Source organism: Centruroides sculpturatus, unplaced genomic scaffold (genome assembly GCF_000671375.1).
Source record: "Centruroides sculpturatus isolate CEXI.00-Female unplaced genomic scaffold, Cexi_2.0 scaffold1068, whole genome shotgun sequence".
NCBI lineage: Eukaryota > Metazoa > Arthropoda > Arachnida > Scorpiones > Buthidae > Centruroides > Centruroides sculpturatus.
In genome coordinates, this window is record NW_019385194.1 from 190,899 (window position 1) to 214,809 (window position 23,911).

The window sequence follows — 23,911 nt, forward strand, 5'->3', positions numbered from 1 at the left end:
AGTTTATAGAAACGAGTTTTATAAACAATTGTAAATGCTAATAACGAGTAAAATCTTCATTAAGTTCGACCCCACTCGAAATATAGTGTGACACATAACTCCTTTCTCTATCTTCCAGTCCCTCGACTATTAGCCACTAAAATTTAATAGCATCAATCTTCCTAATACATAAACTTCCCTGTAAAATTTCAGAAATTTTCGACAAAAGGCACAGAGTTATTCAGCTTGAAATTGGCTTAACAAAATCGTGCCCCCACTTACACTGACATCCATATATACAGAAAAAATCCCCAAATTTTTTACATTTCTCGATGTTTCAAGATCGAGAGTCAAAAAATGTAAAAATCTGGAGGGAGAGGCATTTTTTGACCGACTGTCATTTTTCCCTCTGTTATATATAACAACCTGGAAAGTATAAATGAACTCGAATGCAATTTTAATAAAATAAGATAAAGTGGAATTAAATTAGGAATGATTTAAATATTAAGCCTAATTATAAACTTTATTTAGAATAAATATTATAAAAATATATTAAATAATCTAAATAACTTAATTGTGTATTAAAATTATAATGATTTTATTCTAATTATTATGTAATCATAAATACGAAATTAGATATTAATTAATAAATTTTCAAACAATTTAATATTGCTAAGGTTCAATTTTCTAAATGTGTTATTATTACGCTTTCTTGATATATTTACTCAACATGTAAAAAATATTCTTGTATAAAATCTAAAGTCAATATAGCCTACATATACCGGTATATAACACAGTTATGCAGATTTAAATAAATTTTATAATGCAAAATAGGAAATCAAATTTATTTAAATTAAATTAAATAGACTGAAAACTAGCAAATTTGTAAAATCTATATTTGAAATTTAATACTCGACTTTAACCGATGTATTCAGTCGTGTGCGCAAAGAGATTCAACATAAATCGGGAGTTAAATTAATTGTTATAGTTAATCACGAATAATTTATTAGCTTTACGATTATTGTTTAATCTCATTCTATTTCCCAATTAGTAATGCACCTTTATAAAATTTTCACGCTATACTTTTTTTATTCCTGTATTTGGAATGGATTAATGAGATAAGGCTTCCTCGGCACATGGACGATATGCCGAGGAAGGGTACTCCCCGGAAGGACTTTCTATGAAAAATTGGTCTCATTTAAGTGTTACCAACTCCATGTATCCATAATCCCATTGGCGCGACTCGAATTCGCAACTATCTGAACCAATTACAGATGTTCAGTGGTTTCTATGGAAAATTGAGCCTTATTGATGTATTAATATGCGAAGCAAATTAAGAAAAGTCCACGTATCCAGTTATTGGTGACACTCGAATCCTCAATCAATTACTCGGTTACTAGTAAGCACCACCGCCGTACTTATTAAGGAGTAGATTTTACTAGCGTAAATAACTTATATGTTGATAAATATTATTAGTTATGTTATACTCGTGGGTAAGTAATTATATATGTTAGTAATATAAACGTTTGTTTACATAATATAAATCATACTACAAATACAGCATCATTGCGCATTATGTAGCCTTTTATTTACTTAAATAACAAAATTAAATTTAAAGACATTTAAAATATAATCATATTAGCTAAAATTCTATACTTGTTCTTTATTTTAAAATTTTATATCATAATTTTAATCCGGAATTAATGCATTATAAATATTATCTTGATTAATGTATGTTCTAANTATGTAATCATTAACATTTAAACGAAACGATAACTAGATGCTGTGTAAGTGTATATGTGCGTTTGTGTGTACAAGTCGTATAAAATAATAAAACATGTGTTATGTTCTATATATAGCTCCGTTTATTCTAGAAATAGAACAAATACTACATGACCAAACATAGATTCTTTAGAATAAATGTTTATTAGTATCCAACGAATCGTAATTTAATACTCGAGTGTTGAAATACGCAAAAATATATGCTTAAGTTGTTTTTAATACTTTTGGGAAAGGTACGACCACGTTAAAAATTTAATATCTGTTGCTGTCGGATTTTCGTCAAAATGCCATATTTATGTAAAAGCGCCGAACTAAAACAATTTTTAAATCAATTTGTTTTATAGTCCACAAAGGATAAACGATTGTTTCCCATCCCGGTAAGCATATTCTACATTGTCGAATAGATCGATGCCAATGTTACCTTTCGCAAGCTGTTAGGTCTTCATTCTTAGATTTATACACAAATATCTACGAAAAGTTGAATTTTATAGTTTTTAAAGTTATATTTATTAATGAATTCTTACATGAATAAATAAATTGCATTTTTTCCTGCTGTAAATTCTGAAAAAATATTTATCAACGCGTCAGTAGTAAACAATATATATATTTTGGAAGAGAAAAAGTAAAAATGTCGAAAAATAACGTGCATTTTATGTAACTGGCATCCATATTTTTATTCACCTGAGAAACATTTTCGTAATAAAAATGTCAGCATGTTTATTTTGAAATGTCAAAACTTTCGACGTTCCTATAAATAAATGTCTTCGAAAAAAAAAGAAATATTTTTGTATCTTGTAGTCGGATTATCGATTAGAAAAATGGAACAAATGCCATATTCAAGAAATTTTTATTCAAAGTTATATTTTCGAAGCATTGTTTTAACTAAACAAATCACATTTGGGTAAATTCCAAAATTTCATTTTAAATTCTTCTTCGTTTAATTGTCTTCGAAATAAATTGTTACATACAAAAACACTTTTGTTTTCGAATTTCTAAATGTTTTCTTCGATGGCGCGTTATCCTATGAACAAAAAAGGCCCCCGCCAATAAAGAGTCACAAACCAGTCTTTTATAAGAAAATAATTCCCTTGAAGAAAGTTGTCTGAAGAAAGTTGTCTGAAGTCAACACTGTGCGTGAGACTCCCTAATTCAAATTCGCCTGGGCCCCATGTAGCTATAACGCGACACTGGTGTTCTTTTATGTAAGCATTAACATTTAAACGAAACGACAACTAGATTATACACGAAACTTTAGGTTTTTCCCTGGGGAAATAGCTGAGATATGCACGAATTTCATTTAAAATATTTATAAACGAAACGGGAAAATTTATCGAATTTTGATGACACAACAAAACGGCGTAACTGATGTGAGTTTTAATTATATTACATGTAATTACGGAGATTATACTGTTGTGAATTAGTTAAATGTGTATCTGAAATTTTTAGTGTATTGCTGATTAAATTAAATGTTGTATAGGCCTATGTTACACATCAGTAAAAGCGGATACTACTAGATTAAGATTTTAAAGAATTAAATATTGAATGTAAAACTGCCAATATTATATTTTCTGTTTTCCAATTGATTGATTTTTTTATCAATATTTTTAAAAGATTTTCTTTCCCAATTCCTATTTTCTTCATTTAGTAAACTTCTTAATTTGAATAAACTTATAACATTATTATTGAAAACATTAAAAGTTCATTCAATGACTGTAGTATTTTCCGTGTTCAAAAGTTATTCTCGTCTTGCAAGAATAATTTTTTTTAAAAATTGACGTAAATACTGTATAGAAGTTTGCTAATTTACTGTTAGAATGTAAGTATTTTATTCTCTAACAAAGCACAAAATTTAGTTTTAAAAATTTGCTTTACTATATATTGCAGTTAATCACTATATAAATGATTACCTACAGTCAATAGAGGATCCAGAATCGTTAGGGGAGCTGCAGAAAGGAAACAATATGCTATGCCTTACATAACTTTTAACTACTTGAAGTAAGGGGATGTAACAATGCCCTATTCACTCTCTAAATCCTCCCCTGTCTATATTAATTTAGTAGTTCTCACTTAAACTGATTTGTAAGTGCCATGAACTGCCAAACACCACTGGTCCACGGACCATAATTTGAGAACTGCTTTAAATTATCTTATTAGACTTATAAATTCCCGCTGTTATCCGTCTGTATGGCTGTTCTTTCTTAATCTCAAGAATGAAGTTAGATAGATGAAAGAGAAGACCAGATATGGTAATCTTAAAGGCAGGAGACTCAGATTAACTATACAAGAACTTCCGGTTTAGACAGGAAGTCACGCTGTTTCAATTTAAACATTTCCCCTGAAAGGAGTTAGATACATGACTAGCATGATTCTATTGCTAACAGGAAAACTATTATGTACAGGGGGCAAGACAGTAATAATTTGAAGGTGGATAGCATATATTTTAAGTTAAATAAATTAAAAGTATGATTAAAAATTGCAGCCTGGCACATTCTTATTAATATTCTCAGAAATTTCAGTATTTTGTATCAGTTTTTTTCCTAATTTCAATTTTATACTGAATAACTATTAATTATTATATTTTCTTAAGAAAATTTGTAAATTTATTTTTTTCTAAATCTTTAGATATTTTAACTAATAATTTTGATTATTATAACGTTTTCTAACCATTATTTAATTTTCTACAACATAATTTTAAACCCATTTTTATTCTAATTTCGCATTTTTCACTCGTAAGTTATCTTTGGCAATTTTTAAGCTTATGTTCCCATTAAAGGCTATATAAACCCTCTTATCCTCTTACTTCCGCTTTCATCACTCTGAATAGTGCTGATCCTCCTATCGAATCTTAATATAATGTAATTGTTCTATTTTCAATAATATCTTGCAATATAGTACAAGTATTAAATAGAAATATGTTTCAGGTACAAGAATACATTTACTTTTTTTTATAATTAAAGTTATATTTATTAATGAATTCTTACATGAATAAATAAATTGCATTTTTTCCTGCTGTAAATTCTGAAAAAATATTTATCAACGCGTCAGTAGTAAACAATATATATATTTTGGAAGAGAAAAAGTAAAAATGTCGAAAAATAACGTGCATTTTATGTAACTGGCATCCATATTTTTATTCACCTGAGAAACATTTTCGTAATAAAAATGTCAGCATGTTTATTTTGAAATGTCAAAACTTTCGACGTTCCTATAAATAAATGTCTTCGAAAAAAAAAGAAATATTTTTGTATCTTGTAGTCGGATTATCGATTAGAAAAATGGAACAAATGCCATATTCAAGAAATTTTTATTCAAAGTTATATTTTCGAAGCATTGTTTTAACTAAACAAATCACATTTGGGTAAATTCCAAAATTTCATTTTAAATTCTTCTTCGTTTAATTGTCTTCGAAATAAATTGTTACATACAAAAACACTTTTGTTTTCGAATTTCTAAATGTTTTCTTCGATGGCGCGTTATCCTATGAACAAAAAAGGCCCCCGCCAATAAAGAGTCACAAACCAGTCTTTTATAAGAAAATAATTCCCTTGAAGAAAGTTGTCTGAAGTCAACACTGTGCGTGAGACTCCCTAATTCAAATTCGCCTGGGCCCCATGTAGCTATAACGCGACACTGGTGTTCTTTTATGTAAGCATTAACATTTAANTAAAGTGAAAACATTCGAGGCAAAATGATTAATTTTTTTTCAAAAAATTGTTTATCATCGATAATTTATTTATTTGAAAAGATCGTTTAAATGTCACAACGGTAGCTTCCTGTAGCAATACCTTGTACTATAGTTATGTTCTTAAGAGAATGCCATCGATATTGTACTGTTACAAAGTTTCTAATAGTTTTGTATCCTTCCTAATTACATCGAAATAATAATGATTTTTGTGATATTTCATATCAATACGTTGTCTTAAATATTTCATATAAATATATTTTTACATTAACATTATTTATGATTACAGAAAATATTATAACTGAAGAAATAGTTCGTAAACGATAACTTAACATGAGAAAAATGTGTTTAGATAATTCGACAAAAAGAGAGTTATAGACAAAGATACACAGAGATAGATAAAGAGAGAGAAAGAGAAAGAGAAAGAAAGAAAAAGAGAGAGAGTAGAGAGAAAAAAATAAAAGATAAAGCGAGATAGGGCGATAGAGAAAGAGAGAGAAAGAGAAAGAGGGAGAGAGAAAGAATGAGAGAAAGAGAAAGAAAACAAAAGATAGAGAGAGAGAATGAGAGAGATGATAATGATAAAGACATTTTAAAATCTTTTACTTGTTATTGTAATTGTAAAAGTATAAGGAATAATAGAGAGGAATTCATTAAGAAATGTCCATCCGACAATGACGCAGAGGAAAATTTATTTAATAATTATATACTTCCAAATAACCTTTAGTATAGAAATTGCAAAAACTAAATTAATTAAACTGTCTGCGCGTTTCAGGTAAAATATTATTATACTTAAAACATATATTCTTTAAACGCCGAAATAATGTCATGATCTATAAAAGTATAATGATATATGGTTGGGAAGTAGAAATAAGACACGGTTTAATGAGTCTTTTGTGACCGGTATAAGGTCGACCGAGTCTAAATTGCATCGAAATTTTATGTCGTAAAATTAAGATTACATTTGTTAAACGAATAGTTTTAAGGAAAAGAAATTTATATAGTTATAGAATGGCAGAGATGAAATTTGGATCTTAAAATAAATCAGATTAATGTACATTACATTTAATGTTATTAACTAAACTGATATATATATATATATTAAATTTTATATAAGAGTACAGAAATATTATAAAAATTCGAAATTTGCATAAAATTACCAAGAATTGATTACAAAAATTATCCTGAGAAAATGTTAAGCAATAAGAATTTCCAATAAGAGTTAATGGTAATTTTAATTGTGCCAGTAGTAAAAAATAATAATATTGGCGTACATATTTGTTTATCATCGATTATCAATTGTAATAAAATATTCTGTAACCTAAATTAATTTTAAAAATAGGTTTATAAATCACGATAATGAATATCGTCGTTAACTTCTTAATCTTATCTGCTGACCCACATTTTTATAACCTTAACGTGTTTAAAGACCGTTTCGTGCTCGTGTATAATTTCCAAATTTGTGTTTTGAATACGACACGTCATAAAAAATAATATATATGATGATAATTAATTTTTTAACGCAATCTGTAAAACCTTCATCGATATTATAAAGAAAAAACTCCAAGGAAAGAGTTGCGTAACTTTCCCGGCAAAAATTTGAAAATTGTCTGTTATGGTATTTTATTAAAAAAACTTTTTATATTATTAAAATGGCAAGAAGCTTATAGAAACGAGTTTTATAAACAATTGTAAATGCTAATAACGAGTAAAATCTTCATTAAGTTCGACCCCACTCGAAATATAGTGTGACACATAACTCCTTTCTCTATCTTCCAGTCCCTCGACTATTAGCCACTAAAATTTAATAGCATCAATCTTCCTAATACATAAACTTCCCTGTAAAATTTCAGAAATTTTCGACAAAAGGCACAGAGTTATTCAGCTTGAAATTGGCTTAACAAAATCGTGCCCCCACTTACACTGACATCCATATATACAGAAAAAATCCCCAAATTTTTTACATTTCTCGATGTTTCAAGATCGAGAGTCAAAAAATGTAAAAATCTGGAGGGAGAGGCATTTTTTGACCGACTGTCATTTTTCCCTCTGTTATATATAACAACCTGGAAAGTATAAATGAACTCGAATGCAATTTTAATAAAATAAGATAAAGTGGAATTAAATTAGGAATGATTTAAATATTAAGCCTAATTATAAACTTTATTTAGAATAAATATTATAAAAATATATTAAATAATCTAAATAACTTAATTGTGTATTAAAATTATAATGATTTTATTCTAATTATTATGTAATCATAAATACGAAATTAGATATTAATTAATAAATTTTCAAACAATTTAATATTGCTAAGGTTCAATTTTCTAAATGTGTTATTATTACGCTTTCTTGATATATTTACTCAACATGTAAAAAATATTCTTGTATAAAATCTAAAGTCAATATAGCCTACATATACCGGTATATAACACAGTTATGCAGATTTAAATAAATTTTATAATGCAAAATAGGAAATCAAATTTATTTAAATTAAATTAAATAGACTGAAAACTAGCAAATTTGTAAAATCTATATTTGAAATTTAATACTCGACTTTAACCGATGTATTCAGTCGTGTGCGCAAAGAGATTCAACATAAATCGGGAGTTAAATTAATTGTTATAGTTAATCACGAATAATTTATTAGCTTTACGATTATTGTTTAATCTCATTCTATTTCCCAATTAGTAATGCACCTTTATAAAATTTTCACGCTATACTTTTTTTATTCCTGTATTTGGAATGGATTAATGAGATAAGGCTTCCTCGGCACATGGACGATATGCCGAGGAAGGGTACTCCCCGGAAGGACTTTCTATGAAAAATTGGTCTCATTTAAGTGTTACCAACTCCATGTATCCATAATCCCATTGGCGCGACTCGAATTCGCAACTATCTGAACCAATTACAGATGTTCAGTGGTTTCTATGGAAAATTGAGCCTTATTGATGTATTAATATGCGAAGCAAATTAAGAAAAGTCCACGTATCCAGTTATTGGTGACACTCGAATCCTCAATCAATTACTCGGTTACTAGTAAGCACCACCGCCGTACTTATTAAGGAGTAGATTTTACTAGCGTAAATAACTTATATGTTGATAAATATTATTAGTTATGTTATACTCGTGGGTAAGTAATTATATATGTTAGTAATATAAACGTTTGTTTACATAATATAAATCATACTACAAATACAGCATCATTGCGCATTATGTAGCCTTTTATTTACTTAAATAACAAAATTAAATTTAAAGACATTTAAAATATAATCATATTAGCTAAAATTCTATACTTGTTCTTTATTTTAAAATTTTATATCATAATTTTAATCCGGAATTAATGCATTATAAATATTATCTTGATTAATGTATGTTCTAAGATAAAGATTATTAATTTCCAGCTTAAAGTTTAAATTAATAGAACATATTAATCTTAATTCGTAATTAAACATTTCAAAATCGACTAAAAAATTGTAAATGATGCAATTAATACAAAAATTATAAAAAAAATTTTCTTATAGTTTTTAAGTTTGTAAATTAATAACAAATTTAATAGAATATCAATAACATCCTCGCTAATTAAAGTATCAACTCTATGACTAAAAACTAAATTTAAACATTTAATATAAGAATATTAACAAGATCCCTTCTAAACTTTTTATCAATTTAATACCTTTTTTTTTATAAATAACATGCCTTGTAATTTATTAGATTCGGTAGCCATTTGTCATCTTAAAGTATTGGTGTACTTGGCACATCGAAAGATTAAAAGTGTGATTTAAACATATAAAAAATGCACGAAGATAAGAAAATGACGTTTTCCAGACACTAACTACGATCTTCTTATCAACAAACAAGTCGACAGAAAGGTAGGCTGACACTTTAAAATATTAACTCATCTACTTATGAAAAATTGACGACTGTCATTAGATGTTTATATTATTTGGTGGCACGTACAGTACTGTACGAGTTTTTTCATCGTAGAGACTTCAAACAATTCTGATAAGTTTTTATTCACATTAATAAACAACGTTAGAACACGGAAAATTTATTTATTTGTAAAAATTTCCATCTATATTTTGTCGCTATCGATCATTATACATTTGGTAAATTGGAAAGTGTCCACTAGAATTTATACGTAAGCATAATATTTAATGTAATATTCTAACTGGTTCGGTGCAACATCAAAGTACACAGATCAATATGTATATATATATATTTTTTCATAAGTTTTATTTACAAAACTTACTTCTTTAATAATATTAAGTTTTGTACATTAGCATAGCAATTTTTAAAATTATTTCCTCGACAATCCCATTACAAATACCGAATTAACTTTGAAATAATCTTTAAAAACTCTATTAAATTTATACGCAAAGATAATTTTAACTCAATTATCCGAACGTATAAATATTTTTATTGCCATTCAATTTTACGGTAGAGAACGGGAGAGAGTGGATAAAACAAGACCTGTTGGCAAAAAGTATAATCTACTTTCTTTTGTTATTTCAATGCAAATCGAGTCAGAAAATTATAAAAAAAAAATAATAAATGTTTCGTGTAACATAACACGTTACCATAGTAACGTGCGCAATGCAGATTGCTAAATGTTTTGGGTCACGGTATGTGAACAGTTTCCATTATCCACCGAGACTGGATGAAGTTCGAAGCTAAGGCAATTGATTGTAAAAATGTGCATCTGGTGGCTCGGAAAACACACTTCATAAATATGAAAGATTTAAAACTTTTTTCTTGTTTACATAAATTTTCTAACAACAAAGTTCGGAAATATTCTTCATTCTATATTCATTATTATTGACGGTTCTAAAATATTTTTACGGGCTTACACAAAATTTCGTACATCATGCCTTACGCTCTGACATTCTTATAGGCCTACGTATTGCGTATTTAAATTATCTCCGAGGGCATATTTTACTCTCCAGAAATTCATAAAGTATGTTGATTTTAAATTGAATGTAAAATACAGCAATCTATCGAACAGAAATGTGAAATTTCACTTATACGAAAGATTCGGAACGAATTCTGCGTGTTTAGAATTAATAATATTGTAGAATAAATTTATATTTTATTTCTTTATTTTTGTATCTAAAAGTCTTCTATTGATGTGTTTTTGATGGAAACCGAATAAAAAGATAGGAGAAAACCTTTGGTATCGATTTTTTCGAGGAAGTTCAACTTTACTTCGATCGTGAACAAGCTGAAGTTCGTGACAACTCGTCTCTCTAGAGATGAGTTGTCACGAACTTCGACAACAGCCAAGGCAACAGAACAGAATTCTCGTCGCAAATGTCACATATCAAATATTCGCAGAACTATTTATATATATTCATAAATAACGTTTTATGACAATGATTAAAAAAAATTAAATAGAAAGTTAGATCATTCTTTCGATTGTTACGAAACTTGAAATTCGCGAGATAAATTCTACGTAAGAATAATTTTCTACATTTTTTTTTAATTTTGCCATAAAATTCTCTAAATTAAATATATAAAAAGTATGTAGACTTGTAGCACATGAATATTTAATGAAAATTGATTTGGCATTTTACGTGGTCAATAACTTCCGTGAAGACAATCGCATTGTTAATATGTAATATTAAATTATCGAATGATTGACGTTTTCCATAGTAAATGTGACATTCTCTTTAATTAAATAATCAATTAATTATTTCATAATTATATATTTTAATTGAATAATTTTCGCGCATTTTACAAATTTATAAAAAATTCTGCTTTGAAAAAAAAAAGAAAAATCTTCAACAAATTATTTAGATTCTATCAAATGCCACATTTTTATTTAATTATTTTTCACCGAAAAAATTCGTATGAATATTTATTTAAAATAAAATGAGAAAAATAAATTAACTTTATAATAAAAATATCGCATTTATTCTCGATTTTTATATTATTAATGTTTAAAAAATGACAAAGGATTTCTTTATATATTGCAATTTGATTCGAAAAAATTGTTATTAATATAAAAAATTTTTCCAATCTTAATCTAATAAAATTGTATACATTTTAAACTAAATTAAATTTATAAACGTGTAATTTAATCCTAGGAACGGTAAAAATATATTCTAAAGTCACCTTGAAATATTAATCGAAGATTTTTAAAGATTTTTCAATCCAGACATCGCATGATGATGATATTACCATTAGTTTTATCATGGCAATATTTTTTACTGAATATAAAAGTATTAATATTTATTTATTTATTAGACAAACCTTTTATACAATCTCCAGTTGGTGATTCGATACTATGCAGATCTCTACAAGTACATCGATGCGTTTCCAAATCGCAAACAAGTAATTCTAAGTTGTTGCAGTCTTCGTCTGTGCTACAAGTAGTTGGATTTCCCGGAGTTTCTGCAAAAGAATTTAATTTCGTTACACGGAAAAAGCCAACAATACCTTTATAAATATTATAATAAAAGACATTTAAATTTATTTTAATATTATTAAAATCGCTTTCTCGCTTAATATTTTTCTGAATTCGTTAAATTTTACGCTTCTCAAATAGATGAATAAAAATAAATATTATTTTATTATAGTGTTGAACCAATCGATTTTGTTAGCTTTAATGTTTAAATTAATCTTTAAATGGGTTAATCAATGAGAATCTCTTCACACAAATGCTTTATTCTAATGAACAAATCCCCGAGAATATAGAATGGTAATTGTAAGAGCCTTTTCTCTATGTTTTTCTTGAAAGAGCCTTAGAACAAGAAAAGGCGATTATGTCAATCGCCTGTGGCACCCCGCCAAGAAGTTAGACTGCGTGTTAGACAACCAATAGGATGTTTTCTAACAACATGGATTCTGCACTGCGCCATTAAAATAAAAACTTTTCACTTTATAATTTCCAATTTTTAATCTGATTACTTTTAGCAATTATACATACGGTAATATCATAATCCTCATTTATCCTAATACAGAAAAAAATTACTATTGTATTAAAATATATTTTAGAAACATTCTAATTCATTATCTAATTCAAAGATTACTTCTAAATCTTCCAACACTAGTAAACTACAAGTCTAACTTTGAAATAAATGTTTCGATTTAAAAAAATTCTGATTAATTAACGAACTAGAAAGGAGTTCTTTATATCAAGGACACTATAAAAATTAATTATTATTAATTAAAAATCTAATTTTAATAGATTATTAATATGATTATTTGACAGAAATTTATCGAACAGTTTTATTTGCCTTAATTAATGCATGGACGGGATGATAAAGTGAGTTTCAGAGGATATTTGACGCCGAATAATTAGTTTAGTTAAGAATTTCTCGAATGTTTATTGGTAAAGTCATAATGACAGACGAAGAGCTTCCTCTTTAATAAATAAGCATCGTCGAAAAGTCTCTCTTTTCGTAAAATTTTTTCCATTTAATCGCGTTTCGTTCCCGGTTTGTATCGTCGCAAATATCTTCCATCAGAAAATTATTAGAAAGACTTTCCGTGTCCTTCAAGAACTTTATTTAAAAAATATTACACGGTTGTATCTGATAAGATTAAAAGAAACTTTAAAAAATTTTCCTCATTAACTATCATTAGAAGGAACGGGTCGTTTGTACAAATAATTTAAACAGAAGTGCTTATATACTAATAAATATGATACTAAAGAATACTTCAGCTACGAAATTCATTTTCGTTTTATATTTATGTTTCGGTTCAAAATTGATTAATGCAAAATTACTGTTGTTGAAGAGAATCATTCCTAAATATAAACTAAAACAATCAAAAATTATTGTGACGTGGTCACAATACAGGGCTGCAGAATAAATTTATATTTTATTTCTTTATTTTTGTATCTAAAAGTCTTCTATTGATGTGTTTTTGATGGAAACCGAATAAAAAGATAGGAGAAAACCTTTGGTATCGATTTTTTCGAGGAAGTTCAACTTTACTTCGATCGTGAACAAGCTGAAGTTCGTGACAACTCGTCTCTCTAGAGATGAGTTGTCACGAACTTCGACAACAGCCAAGGCAACAGAACAGAATTCTCGTCGCAAATGTCACATATCAAATATTCGCAGAACTATTTATATATATTCATAAATAACGTTTTATGACAATGATTAAAAAAAATTAAATAGAAAGTTAGATCATTCTTTCGATTGTTACGAAACTTGAAATTCGCGAGATAAATTCTACGTAAGAATAATTTTCTACATTTTTTTTTTTAATTTTGCCATAAAATTCTCTAAATTAAATATATAAAAAGTATGTAGACTTGTAGCACATGAATATTTAATGAAAATTGATTTGGCATTTTACGTGGTCAATAACTTCCGTGAAGACAATCGCATTGTTAATATGTAATATTAAATTATCGAATGATTGACGTTTTCCATAGTAAATGTGACATTCTCTTTAATTAAATAATCAATTAATTATTTCATAATTATATATTTTAATTGAATAATTTTCGCGCATTTTACAAATTTATAAAAAATTCTGCTTTGAAAAAAAAAAGAAAAATCTTCAACAAATTATTTAGATTCTATCAAATGCCACATTTTTATTTAATTATTTTTCACCGAAAAAATTCGTATGAATATTTATTTAAAATAAAATGAGAAAAATAAATTAACTTTATAATAAAAATATCGCATTTATTCTCGATTTTTATATTATTAATGTTTAAAAAATGACAAAGGATTTCTTTATATATTGCAATTTGATTCGAAAAAATTGTTATTAATATAAAAAATTTTTCCAATCTTAATCTAATAAAATTGTATACANATGGGAGCGAGAAATAAAAAAAATTGTTAATAAATTAATACGTTTTTCAGAATACATCATTAACTTTTTTTAATGTTTAATGTTTTTGTAACGCTTATCTAAATATTTATATTCCTATTTTTCTAATTACAACTTTTTAGGGTAATTTTTTTACAAATGTAAAATTGTGGTTAAAGTTGAAATTCGTTTCATTTATTTTTCATTTTTTTCCAAATGACTTTCGAAGAAATATCTTGTTTTGTTGGATGTAGAACGATAACAATGTCTGGTATTCTCTAAAGTGATCTCGAGAAGCGTATCCACCAAAGAAATAATTTATTTTTAAGATAGAAGAGCACTTCTTTTCCTCATGAAAAAATAAATAAACAGTACTATTTGTTAGTAAAGTGCTAAACCGTTTTATGTTACTTCACATTTTAAAGTATATACAGAATCATATCAATAATATCTTAATAAATAATTCATATAATGTTTTAGTTGTGAATTATTTTCAAATAGCAAAAATTTAAATTTTGATACAGACTCGAGAGGTAAGAAAACTTTGCATTTGGTTAAACTATTGAGGAATAAAAAATTTGGAATAAATAGAAAAATTAAGTAGTCAGAGAATTACAATCTCAAAAATCAGATTTGAAGAATGATAACAGCAAAGAAATCTGTATAATTTAATTGGTTACGATATAATTTATGTACCATAATCGATATATTAACGATTGACCTATATAAATAACGTATTACTTATTTTACCATCGCATAATATATAAAAGAGTTTTTAAAATCAGACTTGTAAATAGTTTAATAATAAATTTAAATAGATAAACAAATGAATTCTTAATAATTTGAGAAAATTTCAAACGGTCGATAGCAAAAAGTCACTGGTACAACACAGGAAATGAATTACTTAAAAGGAGAAGAATCTTATTTAAGTGTTCCACAGTGTAACACTAGCACATTATCGATATAAACACGATGAGTTAAGAAAAGAGAATGACGTAGAAGTTTGTAACAGGGTAACATCAGTACAAATGCAGTTTAATTTATTAATTTTATCCATAAAATTCACGATGTATGTATGTAGGAGTTTTAATACAATAACCATGGTAAAGATGCCAAGTTGAAACGTTGTGTAGAGAGTTCCAACAGTACCAGATTCCCATTCAGTTCGTGCTTTATACATCTAAATAAGATGTGTTCGATAGCCCCTTTTTCCTATAATTTATAGTCATAAAATTACATAAAGACAACTCATTAATGTTATTGCAATTTTTGAACAAATTCAAATTAATAAGAAATTTTTATCACTAATTTTTTACAGAAATCTTAAATTTCAAAAATTAAATAATTAATCTTTTAATTAAATTAACTTTAATTCAGGCTAAAATTTAAAGTAATATCAGAATTTTACTTATATAAACAACGAAGAAACTTCATTTCCATTTACTGCCGCCTGTAAAAAAGCGAAAACTCGAGGATTCAAAATTACTTTTCGTAAATATAAAATTATTTCTTTCTAGAACATAAACTAGAGAAATGGATTTATGTAGGCGTGAAAACTGAAATGAGATCTTTAATAAAATTGTAATCTTTACTATAAATTTTTTACATAGTTCTTTCGAGAAAAAATAATTTAAGAAGATATTAACTCTCACGAGAAAGATAAAGTTAAAATATTGACTGTTAGACGAAAACAAGCAAAAATTTAAAATAAACTCTGATTATCTCAATTATTTTTCGCATACTAATTCTGAATTTATAAATTATAAATTCGTATTATTAATTAGATTTATTTTAATAAAGGCAATTCGCATAAAATGATTAGCATTGATTAATATTTTATTAATTAAATTTAAGTGGAAGGAAGTAGAGACATGGAAGATAACTACTACATTTAGCATGCGAAGGAGAGATTTCAACAATAAGTATTAAACGTCAAAGACCTAAATTCATAAAGAATAAGTTTTAAAATGTTTATAAGTTATTATTCTAGAAAATGGAGTTTGAATAAATCCCGTTGAGTTGTTGTATAAAAGTTTGATGTTCTTCGGGGATGGCTCTTCAAATATTAAATGATAAAGAATCTCGGGAGTAAAATGAAGATGAAGAATTCGTTTCGCATCATAAATAAATTATTATTCGATGGAAACCGCCATTAAAAATAAATTGCTTTATTGTCGTTCAATATAATAATTTCATTTCTTAATTTTAAAATAACTTTATTATTTACTTACTAAAGTTAAAAGATGTATACAAAAGCGCGTGATTTTTAATAAATAAACAAAAATTCACTAATTCGAGAGATTTTAATAAAATTTAGGAATTTTCTTTAATATTTTATCATGAAGCATTTTAAATAAATTTGCATTTTAATATAAATTTACTTAAGTTTAACATATAAACAGATTTCGTTAGTATCAAATTGCAAACAACATAAAAATATTTTACTCTAAGTTTAAAATAAAATAAAATTTCAAATATAAAATAACCATTGATATAATTTTTTTCTTATTTCCGTAGCAACAAGTAGAACATCAATCATTATCAATATATCAAAAAATAGTTTTCGATGTTTTGAATTCTTGTCTCAATTCTCTTTCAGATCATTCAATTCTCAAGATATAAGAATGTGAAACTAAACAAAATTAGATGCAATGAATTTATATCCGGATAGTTTATAAAGAATTATGGCAGAAAATCAATAGAAAATTTCTTCTATATCACTGTTTGGATATTTAAAAAAGAAGCAAAATTCCAAATTCGATATTTCAGATACATAAAATTACATTTCGAAATATAGAGTTAAATAAATGTAAATAATTTCGAGAATTTTATTATATTTTTATTCTAAGAATATTTTGAATGAACTCAAAGTCTTTCTCCAGAGACACAGAAAGAAAAATTTAATGTCGAATATTTCAAAAATATGTCTGTCGAAGAATTTTATGTTACAATTTTTATTACAAATTTATACTTTATATGTTTTATTAATTGCTATTTAATATTTTATAAATGTTATCCGTTTAATAATTGTGTAAAATTCTATTAAAAACATAAATAAAAATAAAATGAAGAAACAGTATTTCGATTGTTAATGCAATGTAAAAATGGCTACTTAATTAAGCAAATTTCCAATCCTAATTTGGATAAAATTGAAAAATTTCTTACAAGTTTCGTAATTAAGATTATAAACCTTTTGCTTAATTTAAATAAAAGAAATTGTATTATTATATTATATTTTATAAACTTACGAAGATCTTAATTAAGTTTTTATAAAACATATATTTAATTTAACCATTATTTACTATGAAAATTCATAGCTTTCAAAAGAATTTTAGTGTTGAAGATATTTTTCACATTAAATTACGAGACACAACAAATCTTTTTATATATTTCTAATAATTTCCATTTAGTTCAGTGTTCTGGAGTGTTCTTATTACATTGTTATATTTTTGATTTTTTATTATTTATATTAAACTTCAATTTCTTTTTTTAAATTATCCTCAAGTACTCTACAGAATCAGAAAATTTAATTTTCTTTAAACAAATATCAGGATATTTGAAGAAATTAGAATAGAAAGTAGAAAAATCAAAATTACTATAGCTACTTTTCTTAGAATCAGTAACACACTTCAACTCAGTTTAATTAAAATTAAAAATATTTTCTTGGCTTTAATTAAATACGATGATACGAAACACGATAAAATTCTAGTTTTAAAATATTAGCCTATAAAAGTTTCCATACTAAAAGTAATTAAGTAAAAATATAGATATAGGCCATTCGTATGTTTATTCCTAACAAAAACTTTTTATGTTGTTATTGACCTATGATGCAGACTTATAAAAGAAGATTGCGATGAGAAGTTGTTCTTGCCAGTGGAAATTCTCTGGAGGTTTACAGTCAGTGAACTGTTTGTTGGCCATCCTTTTCACGTATGCGTGACAAAGAACGCTTTGGAAAACCAAAAAGTGTCCGGTTCATTGTCCCCAGGCTCCCTCTTAACCATGAAATATAACAGCAAAGTTCATTAGGATAAATCTGTTTTCAACTTTCTACCAATTTTTATTCTCTGCTAAAAATTTATATTTATAAAACTGGTATTCATTTCAAATTTAAATAGCGCAAATTTTTATTTTTAATGTATTACCTGAAACATTAATTGCACCATAAAGATAATAAAACAAATTGATTTGGAAATAAATTCAGTATCTAAAATTAACCCCAAAAAAAGGAAGAAATAAAATATTTGAAGTATGTAGGCACTAGTTTGAAAGATTTCTTCTATTTAATTTTTAAGAAATTTTTTAAAACGGGCCAGAAAAATGTCAAAAGAAAAAATATAAAGCAAGATAGTGTCCATTCGGAAAATGTTTTGTATTCCGATAGCATCAAATAATCTGCGCGTAAAAAATTATTGTGCATTTTATTGGAATGGAGAAAAATTGCGATTTTTATCCAAAATCGATTCTATTTAACAATAAAAATATAAAGTCTATCGAAAGAACGAATAACAATAAAATCGAGATCGTATTTATTTACGTATTCGTTACGTAATGATAAATCCCAGTTTTACTCCTCCAAATACCGAAATTTATTTTCTAATCCGAATTAAGATTACGTGTAGAATTGACACTAATACTTTTACTAAGTTTTTCGTTCAATATTTGTATAGAAGACATTTTTTCCATAGCTACAATTCTTTTGTGTATATTATTTGTTTGTTTTTCCAAATCTCCTTCTTTATCTGTGTAAGAAACTTTAGTTATGTACAGTACAGTACAGAATCGATATTCGTTATAAGAATACAGCGTTATCGTGCAAAATCCTCGAGACCTGTCAACAAAAACTTTATATTATTCTTTGTAAAAGATATAACTAATTAGAATTCTTTAATTTTTATTTTAATTAACTTGGTATTCTTTTGTTAGAAAAAACTTTGGCATTCTTGTAAAATACAGTAGCAAATTCGGTTTTAGAATTATTTAGTTTGCTTTAATTGTTTTAGAAATAACGATAATTTCCTGATAATTTTAACGATAATTAACTGATAATTTTAATATGTTTACGCGTTACACTAATTAAATATAAATTAGTTTATTATCGTGTGTTATAATTAGCCTATATCTTATTTAGCGCAGCCTTACAGTGATCTAACGTTATCCATATTCATTAGATGCTAAAACTTTGTAGATCCTTCTTTATCTTCAATTTAATTATGTTATCTAAGATTCAAACAGAAATAAACTTTATTAGAAGTGTCACTTTTTCTTATACAGTTGAACCTCCCAACGACGGCCACCTGTATACGGTGGCCATTTTTCAAGAATGTTTCCTTTCGTAAGGCATACAAAATAACCTTCAAACAACGGCGATTTATGTTTCCGTCAGTGGCCGTTGTTCAGAGGTTTGACTGTATTTAAATAAGTTTATTTACAATTTTATGAAAATTTATTTATCAGATTTTACTTTAAATGGAAATTAAGTACAGATTAGAATACTTACGGCGAGGTAATAAATAAGAAAAATGAAAGTAAATCAATTTTTATATGTAGTTTACTATCAATATATATATATGTCGCAGCATAAATCAAAACATTCTCCATTTAAGTGCAAGTTAAATTTTATTTTTTATAATAATCTCTTCCGAAAAATTATGGTTAATTTGTAAAAAATTCATAAGATATCATGTTTGATCCGAATTACTTTCATTAAAAAATATTCGAATTCTCTAAAGTTTTAAAATTAAATTAAATTTTTTAGAAAATGTGTCTCCATATATTTTTCCAGACTGTAATAAAAATCTAATTATTGAAAGTGTCATAAAGCAATTTCACTAAAACTAATTTTCTACAATAAAGTTTGAAGTTTTAGTTCTAAACCGATCTAAATTTTAAGTCTATTTTCAGGAAATAAAATTTTAAAAATATATATTTTTCAGTGTTTTCAGAATGGAAAATGATTTAGAAAGTAATGTAAACGATGATAAATTTAGAAAATTGAATAAAAGGAAATAGAGTACTTCAATAAATTACGCATATAAATCTTGGAAGAGGTAATTAGACCGACTCGAATTACCCTTCCTTGCATCAATTAATGACGTTTGCCACACAACAATAATTACGATGCATTCGATTAAACCTCCATTTGTGCAATGAAGATGGAAACAATAAATAAAATCTCTGCAAAAAGCGGAATTTGACCCAATTCAGAGCACAGACGTACTGTACATAAAAATCTGAGAATTTTCGAATATTTTTAATTCTAGAACAATATCCGGTCATTATACAAAATCGGAAACATCATTGCTTAGCAATTTCGATCAGTTATCTCGGAACCACTTTCTTAAATTAAACAAATCGAATTTAGGATTATAGGTTTAGTCGATTCGTTTGTTTGCATGAATTGCCTTGCTTCTTTAAAGATGTCTTCGAGGACACATTTGTCTTCGAAATGCCATCTTTTCCTATCATTAAACGGGTTTATCGAATTTGACTCTATCCTCTCTGACATCTGGGATTACCAGCAGTTTGTCCACACTTAGAAAAAATGTAAATAATAGTAATCTACTATTATTTACAATTCTACTAGATCATGACAAATCCTTGTGTATAATTTATACTAGTCGACGTATATATACACATGTTATTCGAATGTATGAAATAAACCAAAACTATATCCAGCATATTTAAATTCTAAAACATTTATTATTTTCATATTTTTCTATGGAATTTTCTATTTAATACAAAAAGTTATAATGAAAATAAATACATTTGACTATACTGTAAATAATTATATTAATGCCAACTCTCCATTATCTACTGTCCATTAACTTAATCTATATTACAACTTGTTCTACAGACACACAAATCGATAAATTAAATTTAAAAAAATTCTTTCAAAATGCGAATGCAAGATGTTAATTATGAAACTCTTCAACATCCTATTTAACCCCTTTAATTTTTTACACAGATTTTTATTAAATCAAAGATCAATATCAGTGCTGTCGTTCCGATATTAAACTTGACAATAATGAACTAAGAATAAGAGATTTGTTAGATTGAAGTTAAGGTAATTAAATTGGATACTCTAAACTTCTATTCCATGTTCTGTAGTTTATTTAATATTCTGTTAAGTCTACAAAGAATTAAATCCGTAGAGTACAAAGATCAGGATAAATTAGATTTATTATTATTGTTTTTTAATCAAATACTTTCGTCAACAATTTTATTCATTGATTTAACAGAAGAGGAAATAAAAATAAAAATACAAATTTATAATTACTGTTTATTTCTGTTTTATATAAAACATTTAGTTTCTATTTACAAGTTCATTTTTAGGTGTATGTTTAATGCTTCATTACTTGCTCCTTCAAAAAATTTTAATGATAAAGTATCGTTCATTGTACTTACTTTAGTTTATAAAAAAAAGACATATTTCTTTATCTGCGCCATTTATTTTCTTGCACAGCGTAATGTATTGTTTATAATAAACACAAAATCCCTATTTTCTAACGAATAGAATAAGCGCATTAGGTGGATAAACGTCTGTAGTAACCTATAAAAATTGCTCTGGGCGTCGTGATACACCATAAAAATACTCCACAAACCCTTTCGGTTATGACATAATTTTCTTAGAATATTTGAATATTTATTTATTTTCATTCGTTTTATTATTTTTATATTTTGTATTTATATCTATTCACAAGAACCGAGAGAGAATTTTCTAAACAAAGGTCAGTAACACTCGTCACTTGAAATGTGATGAATCGATTTATTAAGAAAACAGATTTTCGAATTCGTAATTGCGAATTTGGATCACGTAATTATATCGAACTACACCAAAATATCTGGAAACATTCCAATGGTTACCCAGACATTATCGACTGATCTAGCAACCCAAGATGTTCTTCTAAAACAAATGATTATTTATAATATACTTTTTTCGAATAATATTTAATTGGTGCATCTAAATAAAATCAAATCTCTCTTATTTATCTTTGTAGAGACTCTAGTTGAATGGCTAAACACGGCTTAACGTTACACGTTTCACTGATCATTATGCATTTACTAATTAGATAAATCCGAAATAAGAAAAAAACTCTGGTCAGATCATTAGTTTTCGAGGTGTTTAAATGCAAATTTGAGTGTAATGTCTGTATGTCAAATTAACCAAAAATAAAAATTTTCTGCGACGTAAGACGGCATTAATCACACGAAATTAAAATATGACAAAATTTTAAATATCATTAGCCGTCTTAGCTTATCAATCTTCGTTTCGTTTAAGTCGTAAATATTGATTACAATGGAAGGAAACAGGATCTTTTTTAAGTGTCTGTTAGATCGATGAATGAATTTTAATAATCCAAACCACCTTTACATAACACACTTTCCGCTTTTAGTGTAAACTATGTCAAATTCTTCGGTAGCACTATAATAATCCTGTCTTTAAAATATTTATAAATGACTTCTAAACTATTTTAATTATTTTTTTTTTAATTTCAAAAGTAAGTGATCGTCGTCGATAGGAACGAATTTTTTAAATTAAGATCCTAAACTTTTTTAATTAAACAGAAATTTGCATATACTGTATAACATTCGAAAAAACTCCGACGTCACTTTTAATGACGTTCACAAAATAATAATAATTAAAAGTCGCAATGATTATTACGTTCTCCAGTAATGCACTCATTATTCTAATGCATTTTACTAAATAAAAATAATTCGCCATTAAATTAATTTACACATTTTTTTATGTGTGACATAGATTTAGAAAGATATAGAAAAATATACTTACTGCTCTTATGACTGATAAGAGAAGCCGTTCTAGTAGTACTACCCACTAAAGGCAGAGCGCACGCTGCCGAACAGTACAATAATATACCAGTCACTAACATTCTGTAATTACCAATTGTTTCGGAGGATATTCCTAACGAATGTACTCTTATATTCCATTGGTAACGCAACGTTCGAGTGCACAAATCTTCCTCCACCTCACTATAAAGATATCGAGAGCGCACCTCTCGAACCCATTGCCTCTACTCGGCTCTCGGTTAACTTCTACACCGCGCTTTAGTGCCTACAACAGCCGCATGGTGTCTACACTGCAATGCACCGTCCCGTTGTGATTGGAAAACACCACCCCCTAAGCCGCCTGTTACGTAGACTTTACTCGACGGGTAATTGGTCGAGTCCACTCTCTATTTTCTAAACTTATTATTACGTCATTTTGTTTTCTAGTAAAATAAATAAAGCGGTTTATTTTAAAAAGACGCAATAGGAAACTTGAATTAACATACCGCAATTCTAATATAAAATACAGTGGGTAACTGTTACGCGTATGTTATTTATTATATAAAAATCAAATTAATTGAGAAAGGAATATTTAATCTTTTTCTTAGATTTTACGAAAGATCAACATTAAAATGGATTAGATTATTTGTTTATGGCAACGCGATACTACTGGGCGATCTGTCGAGAAAAGATGCCTCCCGGGAGGACTTTCTAAGGGAAATTGACCCTATTTACGAGTTACAATCGCGAGGAAAAGCCGGAAAACTCCACGTGGCCAGCCCGTTGGCGGGGCGCTAACCCACGACAGTGGATAAAACCAGAATTTAATGGTTTTATTCACTCGGCCACTGGTGGGCCTTAAAATGTATTGATGATATTCGAATTAAATACAGACTTTATACT

The 23,911-nt window shown here is 27.0% G+C and overlaps 1 protein-coding gene across 1 annotated transcript in view; it reads right to left on the minus strand.

Annotated features, from left to right (window-relative positions):
- Positions 1-23,310, minus strand: part of LOC111635984 — a 73,380-nt gene extending 50,070 nt beyond the window's left edge. Inside the window, exons 1-2 of the mRNA XM_023381134.1 lie at positions 23,013-23,310; positions 11,696-11,836 (exon numbers count right to left, since the gene is read on the minus strand). Coding sequence (XP_023236902.1) covers positions 11,696-11,836; positions 23,013-23,112 — 241 coding nt within the window. The 5' untranslated portion in view covers positions 23,113-23,310. The remainder of the gene's footprint in view (positions 1-11,695; positions 11,837-23,012) is intronic.
- Positions 23,311-23,911: the final 601 nt, after the last annotated feature.